Raw genomic sequence first — 13,377 nt, 5'->3', positions numbered from 1 at the left:
CCTAAAGACTCTCAGACCATGAGAAACAAGATTCTCTGGTCTGATGAAACCAAGATTGAACTATTTGGCCTGAATGCCAAGCGGCACGTCTGGAGGAAACCTGGCACCATCCCTACGGTGAAGTACGAGGGTGGCAACATCATGCTGTGGGGATGTTTTTCAGCGTCAGGGACTGGGAGACTAGTCAGGATCGAGCGAAAGATGAACGGAGCAAAGTACAGAGAGATCCTTGATGAAAACCTGCTCCATAGCGCTCAGGACTTCAGACTGGGGTGAAGGTTCACCTTCCAACAGGACAATGACCTTAAGCACACAGCCAAGACAACGCAGGAGTGGCTTCGGGACAAGTCTCTGAATGTCCTTGATTGAGCATCTCTGGAGAAACCGTGAAATAGCTGGGTGGCGACGCTCCCCATCCGAGCTGACAGAGTGTGAGAGGATCTGCAGAGAAGAATGGGAGAAACTCCCCAAATACAGGTGTGCCAAGCTTGTAGCATCATACCCAAGAAGAATCGAGGCTGTAATCGCTTCCAAAGATGCTTCAACAAAGTACTCAGTAAAGGGTCTGAATAGTTATGTAAATGTGATTTTAAAAAAATGATGTGCAAACATTTCTAAAAACCTGTTTTTGCTTTGTCATTATGGGGTATTGTGTATAGATTGATGAGGGGGGGGGACAATTTAATAGATTTTAGAATAAGGCTATAACCTAACAAAATGTGGAAAAAGTCAAGGGGTCTGAATATTTTCTGAATGAACTAAATAGAGTGTGTGACTCTATTTATTTTAGAGCTTACAGTTTATTCGCCTGTAGTCAGCACCCCTACACTAAATAGTTTTCTCTGGGTGTGCGCCAGCTCATGCTTTTTATTGGGTTCCATATAGAACAATTTTTTTTGTAAGAGTGTGGATGGACACTACATTTCCCATTCCTCAGTCAGGAGAGATTAACTTCAATTTATATTGTAACATTCCAGGAACCTTAAAGTATGTTTTGTACTTACAACTTTGCCTTGGAACAGACGCCAGATAAAATACAGTTTCAGGAAGCACCTTAATTTGGGTCCCAATGTCCTTATCAGGGGCCATATATTAACAAGCATCTCAGAGTAGGAGTGCAGATCTTGGATCAGCCCCCCCTGTCCATGTAATCGTATTGCTTGTGATCCAAGGCAAAACGGATCCTAGATCCGCACACTGCAACGCTTTGGCTGCATTTACACAGGCAGCCCAATTCTGATAGTTTTTCCACTAATTGGTCTTTTGACCAATCACATTAGATCTTTTCACACCAGATCATTGTCAGAGCTGATCTAATTGGTCAAAAGACCAATAGTGAAAGAAATATCATAATTGGGCTGCCTGTATAAACGCTGCCTTTGTGAATATGGGCCCAGAACATTTAAATGAGTTGATGATTGATTGATTTTATTTTGGGTTAAACAATTTGTACTGTTTAAAAACAGTATCTAAAAGTACAAGGAACACTGAGTATGACACATGAAGTGTAAAAATACTTATTTTCAATGTGGTTGTTGGGGTACGACAACAACTGGACATAGCACACAGGAAAATGCATGTTTTTTTTACCCTGTTTTTGTCCTATACATCGAGTACCAGCCAGTCTTCATGTCCATGCCAGCAGCAAGGTTGCGTCTCAAATGGCACCCTACTCCCTGCATAGTGCACTACTTTTGGCACATAGTGGACTACTCCTCATCAGTGTTGGGGAGTAGTTCCACTACTTGTAATTCAACTAGTAATTGAACTACGTTGTGCAGCAGCTTGGTGGTAGTTAAACGAAATTAAAATCTTATAGTGTTTTCAGTAGTTTTTTTGGCATGTATCGGTGTAGCTAACTTCTATCTAGAACGACCCACTAGGCCTACATGTTTTACAAAAAAAACAACATGTTTCACAAAAAACAACCCCCTGTTGTTCTCTCTCTCTGACCACTGGGCTATTAAAGGAAAACTCCACCCAAAAATGTTATTTTTGTATTTGTTTCATTAGTCCTTTGTTGACATAGTCCCTAAATGTTTTTCTTGTCAGAACTCAAGTTTTCCATATACTGTATGTAACTTTCAAAATACAGAAATCGTCCCCATATGATGAAAAATGCATCATATGGGGACAATTTCTGTATTTTGAAAGTTCATACAGTATCTTGAAAAGTTGAGTTCTGACAAGCAAAACATTTTGGGACTATGTTTTCCTTTAAGACCACACTCACGTTATGGCTGTCACACAGATCTCACTGCACTGTTAACATTTTACTACAGAGTGATGTGTTCTTGCTGTCAGGTGTCTCAACTTTGTATTACATGTCATTTTTCACGAGGCCATTTTGATGTAGTGAACTACTTATTCATAGTAACTTTAGTTAAACAAACAATATTTATCTTAAGGCTAGCTTTAGTGTAGGTCAACTGCTTCCAGTGTGAAATAATTGTATAGCTTGGTACACTATATTTTCATCATAGCTTCCCCAACACTGTGCATTATATAGGGAATAGAGTGGCATTTGGGACACCACATCATCATTAGCATCTAAATCAGACTCTGTAAGAGCCAGCAACTATTATAATCAGGCTTCAGGCAAGGGAAGGGTTGGGGTGTGGTGGGTCTAATAAAAAAAACAGCAGATAAAAATCGTAGCATTTCTAAATTCCACCCAAGCAATTTCATTTCCGTTTGATTATCTTCCAAGGTCACTCTGACCTTCAGTTCTCGCTACATTTCTAAGTGCACACTAACGGGAATAAACAGGACACAGAACATATTGTTCTTATCTTGAAATGCTGTATATCTGTCTCGTGCAATATTGTAGCAGAAACAAAGAATTGACGGACCGTCTATGATATCAAAATTATAATTTTCACCACATTCTAAGGATATACGGTGTTTGTTTACAATAACATTGTTTACAAACAAATTAGTAAAACACGTTTTTATGTTGGCTTTTGGTGGAGTAGTACAGCCGTTGAGCTAAACTCCTGAGGCACTTATAAGTTATGTTCTTCAAGAATCAATGGGTGTATATAATTAATTTTAAAGTATATATATATATATTTAATCGCAGATTGACTATTTAATAGTGCTAATTGTATAATCCCAAATGAAAATAGTTTCTGACAGTCCCAAGCAAACAATCCATCATGTCTCTGTGCTTGCACTGACCTCTGCTGGTTGAGAGGTGGTATTGCCGCAGAGACTAATCTGTTTATCCTTGTCTTGGTTGCTGGAGAGGAGTTTGGGTATCTGGACCTCCAGCTAAACTTACATTTACATATTAAGTCTTCTGACAGCTAACTTTCTAGCTCCACCCACAATTTCCGGACTCTATAGCGTTCCCAGAAAGCATGGATTATTGAATCATTATTAGTTTTACACTTCAGACATGACTGCCATTGTGCTGTATTTTGTCTCTTGTATAATTCATTATATACAGTAGTTTATACTGGATTAAGTGTACATTTTCGTTAACTGTAATTTCGTTAGTTATGCTCCAACTTTCCCTCCATCTTGTGCCAACATGAGTTATTTTTAAGTCTAAGTTCCAATAGTTTATATTTTTTTCTAGGAGAATGTCAGTTGGATAGGCTCTCTGCAAGGTTTTGTATATCTTCCCTATCATATGAACATCCTTATCTGACTCAAATAAGATGCCCTCAAGGTTGCTCTGATGTCCAACAGATTTCTAATCGAAATTTTGTGATATGTACCTTTAAAATTGCATATATTTGAAACTATCTACTTTGGTGAGTCCAAAATTACTTTTGAATTCTCTCATGGAAACAAATGCATTTCATGTTACCAAGTCATTTACGGTTTCTTATGCCTTTAGTTTTCCATGTGGACCAGTTTATCAGTGAATTCTGAAAAGCTATCCAAGGATTATTCCACAAGGTTGTGTTTTAAGGGAGTGATATTGGTTCTTGTAGAGTAAGTTTCATTTTCTTCCATATTGTTATAGTGTCCTTAACTATGAAATTGTTCATGTTCTTAGCTTTATCCTTTGAAAAGGAGGTACTGAGCTGGGCCGTCAGGGTTTCCACCAGGGTATCTCGCTCCTTCTTCCATTTCAGTAGGTCCTGTTCCTTCTCACTGAGCTGGGCCTACAGGGTTTCCACCAGGGTTACACACAGAGGGGCTTCTTTAGACACTGTAGAGGGTAAAGCAGCTCTTATCTAAGGGTCATTTGTACAGGAAGTTATTTTACCAATTGGGTTTGCTGTTTGATGTGTGGCTCGGGGTCATCTGCAAACTTTCTCATCTCCTGGTTCCTCTTGTACTCTGCCTTGGATATTATCCATATGCCCACATCTCTATGATTTATTATGATCTCTGCTTCAACACAGATCTTCCTTTGTCTGTTTTTAAAACCACAATCCTGAATTGGTCAGCCAAACAGCAGCCCCTTCACTTGATTTGCTATAAAGCTGAGGGATGGGGCTGGAGAAAGCCAAGGTAAACTGGTCCAATCTTAAATTCAGAGAAATTATGAATGCAAGGACCACCCATAATATTTTGACGCTATAGGCTACACTGTTTGTTTACAGAGACTCAAATAACAAAAACATTTACAATGGATCACAAAATAAGTATTTGAAAATATCAGATTGGTTTATTGACTTAAACAAACAATAAATAACAAGCATAATATACAGATTAACTTTACAATAAATACAAAACTCAGTGAGGTCTCTTGACGCTTTGAATTCTAGTCTCTTCTAAAAAATAAAAATAAATATCACTCAAATGATTTCCTATTTAAAACATTCTCTAAACCAACAACAACTTTCCATTCCAGCTCACTACTATCACTTCTGTCTGTGTGTTTAGACTGAAACAGGTGAATGTAACCAGAAACTAGTTTTGGTTAAAACACATTTTTTGTTAAAACTCTTTTGAGCATACAGTTGTACTGTAAGTTTTCCAGTAACATATCACCTTGTAAAATCCCACAGTATCATGCCATTGCATTTGTCTTGCTCTTGCTGCTGGTGATTCTCTGATCCACCTCTACGCAGACGACACAATTCTGTATACATCTGGCCCTTCTCTGGACACTGTGCTAACAAACCTCCAAACGAGCTTCAATGCCATACAACACTCCTTCCGAGGCCTCCAACTGCTTTTAAATGCAAGTAAAACTAAGTGCATGGTCTTCAACCGATTGCTGCAAGCAGCCTCCCGCCTGACTAGCATCACTACTCTGGACAGTTCTGACTTAGAATATGTGGACAATTACAAATACCTAGGTGTCTGGTAAGACTGTAAACTCTCCTTCCAGACTCACATTAAGCATCTACAATCCAAAATTAAATCTAGAATCAGCTTCCTATTTCGCAACAAAGCCTCCTTCACTCATGCTGCCAAACATACCCTCGTAAAACTGACTATCCTACCGATCCTTGACTTCGGCGATGTCATTTACAAAATAGCCTCCAACACTCTACTCAGCAAACGGGATGTAGTCTATCACAGTACCATCCGTTTTGTCACCAAAGCCCCATATACTGCCCACCACTGCGACCTGTATGCTCTCGTTGGCTGGCCCTCACTACATATTCGTCGCCAAACCCACTGGCTCCAGATCATCTATAAGTCTATGCTAGGTAAAGCCCCGCCTTATCTAAGCTCACTGGTCACCATAGCAACACCCACCCGTAGCATGCGCTCCAGCAGGTATATTTCACTGGTCATCCCCAAAGCCAACACTTCCTTTGGCCGCCTTTCCTTCCAGTTCTCTGCTGCCAATGACTGGAACGAATTGCAAAAATCCCTGAAGCTGGAGTCTTATATCTCCCTCTTTAACTTTAAGCATCAGCTGTCAGAGCAGCTTATTGATCACTGTACCTGTACACAGTCAATCTGTAAATCTGTAAATAGCACACCCAACTACCTCATCCCCATATTGTTACTTATCCTCTTGCTCTTTGGCACCCCAGTATCTCTACTTGCACATCATCATCACTCCAGTGTTAATGCTAAATTGTAATTATTTTGCCTCTATAGCCTATTTATTGCCTTACCTCCCCACTCTTCTACATTTGCACACACTGTACATAGATTTTTCTATCGTGTTATTGACTGTACGTTTGTTTATGTGTAACTCTGTGTTGTTGTTTTTGCTTTGCTTTATCTTCGCCAGGTCGCAGTTGTAAATGAGAACTTGTTCTCAACTGCCCTACCTGGTTAAATAAAGGTGAAAAAAATATATATAATAAAAACCAACAATCACATAAATCTCCCCAGAATCTCAATAGCCAACTTCAACACAACATCAAAATGCATGGAAGCTACAGCCCTAACATTGGCCAGCAATATCGTCATTCAACAATTCTATCAGTATCAGTTATCAATGACAATCTGAATAAATGGATGGATTTCAATAGCCATAGATCTCCCCAAGACCTTGAGAAGTCATTGTTCTATTTAACAGGTTTGTCATTGTTGATGTTACACAGGAGGTTTTTAGCACCACTCTGCCATGCCAGAAGATTCTCACTAGGGGACTTGCCTTCCTGCAAGGGGAAAAAACACAAACATTCAAATTAACTAAGCATTTGTAAAATAGATCACCTTACTGTATCAAACATCAATATTCAAATGGACTGTAAATGGCGCTATGCTCACACAATAGCCAGTAACAATCATACCGACGTCACTGGAATATACTGAATAAATGTGAAAAGATGGGCCAAAATTGTATGAGGACAGACATGTTGGATGATTATGGAGTACTTACACTGTTCTTAGTTTTAAGACTGGCTCCATACATCAGCAGCAGCCTGATCATTTTGAATCGGTTTATCCTCACAGCATCGTGCATGGGTGTGTCTCCATCCTGGTCATAAACAAAGTAGCTATTAACAACGCAATACACAACCATACTATACAATAGTGCAAATCAAATCAAATCAAAATGTATTGGTCACATACACATATTTAGCAGCCTCATTAAATGGTACCCGCAAAACAACAGTCTCACCGTCAACAGTGAAGAGGCGACTCCAGGATGCTGGCCTTCTAGGCAGAGTTGCAAAGAAAAAGCCATATCTCAGACTGGCCAATAAAAAGAAAAGATTAAGATGGGCAAAAGAACACAGACACTGGACAGAGGAACTCTGCCTAGAAGGCCAGCATCCCGGAGTCGCCTCTTTACTGTTGACGTTGAGACTGGTGTTTTGTGGGTACTATTTAATGAAGCTGCCAGTTGAGGACTTGTGAGGCGTCTGTTTCTCTAACTAGACACTCTAATGTACTTGTCCTCTTGCTCAGTTGTGCCCCGGGGCCTCCCACTCCTCTTTCTATTCTGGTTAGACCCAGTTTGTGCTGTTCTGTGAAGGGAGTAGTACACAGCATTGTACGAGATCTTTAGTTTCTTGGCAATTTTCTCGCATGGAATAGCCTTAATTTCTCAGAACAAGAATAGACTGACGAGTTTCAGAAGAAATGTATTTGTTTCTGGACATTTTGAGCCTGTAATCGAACGCACAAATGCTGATGCTCCAGATACTCAACTAGTCTAAAGAAGGCCAGTTTTATTGCTTCTTTAATCAGGACAACAGTTTTCAGCTGTGCTAACATAATTGCAAAAGGGTTTTCTAATGATCAATTAGCCTTTTAAAATGATAAACTTGGATTATTTTTTTTATTTATTTTATTTTTTTATTTTACCGTTATTTTACCAGGTAAGTTGACTGAGAACACGTTCTCATTTGCAGCAACGACCTGGGGAATAGTTACAGGGGAGAGGAGACAAAGGGGATGAATGAGCCAATTGTAAACTGGGGATTATTAGGTGACCGTGATGGTTGAGGGCCAGATTGGGAATTTAGCCAGGACACCGGGGTTAACACCCCTACTCTTACGATAAGTGCCATGGGATCTTTAATGACCTCAGAGAGTCAGGACACCCGTTTAACGTCCCATCCGAAAGACGGCACCCTACACAGAGCAGTGTCCCCAATCACTGCCCTGGGGCATTGGGATCTTTGTTTAGACCAGAGGAAAGAGTGCCTCCTACTGGCCCTCCAACACCACTTCCAGCAGCACCTGGTCTCCCATCCAGGGACTGACCAGGACCAACCCTGCTTAGCTTCAGAAGCAAGCCAGCAGTGGTATGCAGGGTGGTATGCTGCTGGCGATTAGCTAACACAACGTGCCATTTGAACACAGGAGTGATGGTTGCTGATAATGGGCCTCTGCGCCTATGTAGATATTCCATTAAAAATCAGCTGTTTCCAGCTACAATAGTCATTTCCAACATTAACAATGTCTACACTGTATTTCTGATCAATTTTATGTTATTTTAATGGACAAAAAATTGCTTTTCTTTCAAAAACAAGGATATTTCTAAGTGACCCCAAACTTTTGATCGGTAATGTAAATATTAGGAAGAGCAATGTCGGAGTGGCATTGACTAAAATACAGTAGAATAGAATACAGTATATACATGAGTAAAGCGGTATGTAAACATTATTAAAGTGGCTCGTGATTCCATGTCTATGTACATAGGGCAGCAGCCTCTAAGGTGCAGGGTTGAGTAGCCGAGTGGTAGCCGGCTAGTGATGGCTATTTAACAGTCTGATGGCCTTGAGATAGAAGCTGTTTTTCAGTCTCTCGGTCCCAGCTTTGATGCACCTGTACTGATCTCACCTTCTGGATGATAGCGGGAGTACAATTGGTGGGTTTGCGAAGCCTCTCTGTGATTTGCTCCATGCTTTCATTTGTCATATTAGGGTTTGTATGTCTTACTCTGTCTTTAGCGTTGACGTCTGCTCCACAGTGGATGAGGTGCTCAGCACATTCATTGTGTCCCGTCCTCACTGCCACATGGAGAGGAGTGCTGCGCAGCTGAGAGAAAACAGAGAGGGGGGGGGGGGGGTCAGACCACAAACACAGGCTGCTCAACTATCCATATACCGTTTAATATGCTCTATATATGGCTCTGTTCTGTATATATCCCTAAGTAAAACCCTATATGTTTTTGATGTTGGGCATCACAAATTGGGTTTAAGGGCTCTCTGTCTCAGTGTTGTACCTTGTCTCTGGAGTTGAACTTCCCTCCTTCATTGAGAAGCAGCTCCAGAGTAGTCAGGCTGCCTCCCCTGCAGGCCCAGTGTACTGAAGTGGCATCCAACTGGAGGGAGTGGGCAAAACAAACAGTGTTAGGATGATGACAGTTCCCAGCCATTCTGAACCATTTCCCATGTACTGTATGTAATTAGAGCTCTGATGAGTGATTGAGTGATTGAGTGATTGAGTGAGTGAGTGAGTGATAGTGCGTGCATGCTTGCATGACTGCGTGAGTATCTGAGTTTGTGACTAAGAGAAAGAGAGAGAGAACTTACTCTGTCTTTCTTCTCAATGGAAGCCCCAGCCTCCAGCAGTCTCTTCACAATCTCCACATGGCCCTTGGATGAGGCTTTGTGTAGTGCTGTCCTTAGGAACTGTAAGAGAGGGAGGGCAGACAGAGTTAAGTGAGATTCGTTTGGCTTCCTGTTACTTGTCCTGTTGCATTGTGAGACTAGTGCTATAATGGCCCTTGGCTGTCTGTAACTCAAGATGTTGTATCTCAATCAATGTAGCTTCTGGCATGTCAAAAGACTGACTTAGATGGCTGTCCATGTGTCATCATAAGAGAGACATGATGCGGTACTCACATGATCACCGACGTTGGGGTCACCTCCATCTGACAGGTACTTCTCAATCACAGGCAGTTTATTTTCCATAGCTGCTTTCAGGAACGTGTCTTCATCGACTGTGTCGGGCTGTGTGACAACGAAAAGAGACATGTTGCATTAGCTTAGTGCCGTTTGACTTGTTTTAATCCGTTGTTGGCCTTTCTACATTGAATTCCCTCTTCTTGATTATGGTGAGGAATTTTAAAGAAAGAAGGAGAGAAAGATTGTGTAGAGTGAATAGTGGCGGGACGTACAATGATCTCTGGCTCAGGTTCTTTCCTGTTCTGCACCTTCCTCTCCCTCCTCCTCTTCCTCAGTTTCAGGATGTTGAAAAGGTCATCCACGGTCTCTAGTTTCAGCCGGCCTGATTTGTCGGTCTGAAAAGGAATACGGTACAGAATGTTGGGCCACATTTTGGAAGGCAAGTAGAATGTTCAGTGTTTCTAATTGAGTACTAAGCATATGAGGAGCTAAAAACTCACATTGAGATTGACAACTGTGATCTCCTCATGAGTGCTGTTCTCATTCTCCTCTGGGATGAGGTCTTTGTGTGACCTCCGGCCATCCTGTTTCTCCTGGTTGATGGCTGCCTCGTACACACTCTCTGAACACGCCCCCGATAGGTGCTGGCCTGCCTCCTTTCCCTCACACCTTTTACCAGTGACCTGGGAGAGAAAACAGATTGGAGATGAGATGGCCATCCACCTAAGCAGTACTTTCTATTCCAAGAAAGGAAAAAACAGAATGGAGGACAGGTAGCCATTCAAAACAAAGCCTTCCCTCTGTGAGATGCTTCTGTCCTAATAAAGGACCAAAGAAGGAAGTATTGGGGTGCTAATAGAGAAATGTGTGTTGTCTAATGTCCAACTCATTTACAGACTGATCAAAGCCAACCCTATTAGATGACTGGGCAGGCAACCAACTGCTGGATTATTTTGGACCAAATGAAAACCATCATGTTTTGTTAATTGTATGTACAGATAGATGTAGGATCTTAATTTGAGCACATTTGCTACAGCAGAAAAATTATCCTGCAGCAACAGGAAATGTGAATTATTATGTGGATTATAATTAATGGACATTTTTTGTAGGGGATTGATACATTTTTCGTGAGGGAAAATCAAGTCTAAAATGTGTGGAAAGATTAAAAAGTGGAGATTACCAAAAGGAAAGATCTCCTACAGGGCCGGCTCTAGCCTTTTGGGGGCCCTAAGCGAGATTTGGTTGCCCCCCCCCCCCCCCCCCACCTTGCGGGCAAAATATTTTAGTGGCTCCCCTCTTGACAGCAGAGAGATTTTTTTGTTTTAACCTGTTGAGGACAGAGGGCGCTGTTTTCACTTTGGGGGAAAATCGTGCCCAATTTAAACGGCCTCGTACTCAATTCTTGCTCGTACAATATGCATGTTATTATTACTATTGGATAGAAAACACTCTCTAGTTTCTAAAACCGTTTGAATTATATCTGTGAGTAAAACAGAACTCATTTTGCAGCAAACTTCCTGACAGGAAGTGGAAAATCTGAAATCGATGCTCTGTTCTAGGGCCTGCCTATAAATGGGCTTCATATATATCAGTATACATGCACTTCATACGTCTTCCACTAGATGTCGACAGGCAGTGAGAGAAGAAATGGAGTGTATAACTTGATCTGGGGTCGAATAAAAGCTCTCGGCATGACGTGTCACCAGTTTCCTGTTTTCTGGAGAGCGCGTGAAGGGACCTGGTTTTGCCTTCTGTAAAGCTGTCGTTATGGACGACTAATATCTCCGGCTTTGATTTTATTTGATACATGTGACAATATCATCGTAAAGTATGTTTTTTCAATATAGTTTTATTAGATTATTGAAATGTATTCGGGACGTTAGGCGTGTTCCGTTGTGTGCCTTTGTTCAGGAAGGAGAGCTTCGCGCCACTTTGCTAGCTTTCCGTGCTAATTGACTGGAGAAGAGGACATTCTAAAACCAAACAACGATTGTTCCCGACAAAGGACCCCTTGTACAACATTCTGATGAAAGATCATCAAAAGTAGGACCCATTTTATGATGTTATTTCATATATCTGTCGAACATGTTGTACTAGTAGTTTGCGGCCAGGTTTTGGGCACGCTCTCGCCATAACGTAAACTGCATATCGTAATGAAGTTATTTTTAGAATTCTAACACGGCGATTGCATTAAGAACTAGTGTATCTATCATTTCCTATACAACATGTATTTTTTAGTTATGTTTATGAATAGTTATTTGGTCAGAATATGTGAGTGTCAGAAAAATATCCGAACGTTGTGGGAAAAAGATGCTACGTTAGCACAATGTATAACCACTTATTTCAGCTCTAAATATGCACATTTTCGAACAAAACATAAGTGTATGTATAACCTGATGTTATAGGACTGTCATCTGATGAAGGTTTATGAAGGTTAGTGAAAATTAATATCTTTTGCTGGTTTATTCCCTATCGCTAACGTGCCTATTGCTATCGCTAACGTGCCTTGATGAATGAATGCGGTAGTGTGGTAGGCTATTGTAGTAAGCTAATATAATGCTATATTGTGTTTTCGCTGTAAAACACTTAACAAATCGGAAATATTGGCTGGATTCACAAGATGTTTGTCTTTAATTTGCTGTACACCATCGATTTTTCAGAAATGTTTTATGATGAGTATTTAGGTATTTGACGTTGGTGTCTGTAATTACTCTGGCTGCTTCGGTTCTATTTCTGACGGTAGCTGTGATGGTAGCTGCAATGTAAAACTGATTTATACCTCAAATATGCACATTTTTCGAACAAAACATAGATTTATTGTATAACATGTTATAAGACTGTCATCTGATTAAGTTGTTTCTTGGTTAGTTTGGTTGGTTCTTGGTTAGTTAGGTTGGCTTTGTGCATGCTACCTGTGCTGTGAAAAATGTCTGTCCTTTTTTGTATTTGGTGGTGAGCTAACATAAATATATGTGGTGTTTTCGCTGTAAAACATTTTAAAAATCGGACATGTTGACTGGATTCACAAGATGTGTATCTTTCATTTGCTGTATTGGACTTGTTAATGTGTGAAAGTTAAATATTTCTAAAAAATATCTTTTGAATTTCGCGCTCTGCCTTTTCAGTGGAATGTGGGAGGAGTTCCGCTAGCGGAACGCCGGTGCCAGTTAAAGTAAATTTTCTGCAATTCTACATATTTCGCCATGGGGTGTAGAGAAAATGTTGCAGTTGTAAAGCTAGTGCTCTGCAGTTCTACACAGCAATTTTATAAGAAATATCATGTGATTCTACTAATTTTGCCATGGGAAAGATATATAATTTTTGGGGACATTTTGCAGCTAATTTCTTGCAATTCTACACATTTTGCCATGATTTATACCATTTTAATAATATCATAGTGAGAATGACTTAAAAAATGTATGGGGGCCCCCTGGAGGACAGGGCCTCTAGGCATGTGCCCTGCATGCCCGATTGCTATTCAGCCATGATTACTACAAGTTTAGATAGCTGCCTAGACTAATTTACCAATCTAAAAATTGTTAGCTGACATTGCTAATTGAGTGACTGGCAGTGACTGGCATAACAAGATAAAAATTGCTGATGCAGAACCAAATTTCGAACTTGCACCTTATATATTCTACTATTCTAACTCTCAACAGTAAATTGAGAGCCAGACAGGAGCCGGCCCTGTCTATCTATC

The 13,377-nt window shown here is 40.6% G+C and overlaps 1 protein-coding gene across 1 annotated transcript; it reads right to left on the bottom strand.

Annotated features, from left to right (window-relative positions):
- Window positions 1-6,211: 6,211 nt before the first annotated feature.
- On the bottom strand, window positions 6,212-10,108 carry LOC120036303 (ankyrin repeat domain-containing protein 1-like). Its single transcript, XM_038982775.1, has 7 exons — window positions 9,950-10,108; window positions 9,675-9,782; window positions 9,363-9,461; window positions 9,053-9,151; window positions 8,767-8,865; window positions 6,755-6,853; window positions 6,212-6,530 (listed from the first exon to the last, which is right to left on the bottom strand). The coding sequence occupies exons 1-7, from the start codon at window positions 10,106-10,108 to the stop codon at window positions 6,438-6,440; spliced, it is 756 nt and encodes a 251-aa protein (XP_038838703.1). The 3' UTR covers window positions 6,212-6,437.
- Window positions 10,109-13,377: the final 3,269 nt, after the last annotated feature.

Source organism: Salvelinus namaycush, unplaced genomic scaffold, assembly GCF_016432855.1.
Source record: "Salvelinus namaycush isolate Seneca unplaced genomic scaffold, SaNama_1.0 Scaffold1295, whole genome shotgun sequence".
In the NCBI taxonomy this organism is placed as follows: Eukaryota; Metazoa; Chordata; class Actinopteri; order Salmoniformes; family Salmonidae; genus Salvelinus; species Salvelinus namaycush.
This window is presented reverse-complemented; position numbering and strand designations above follow the sequence as displayed.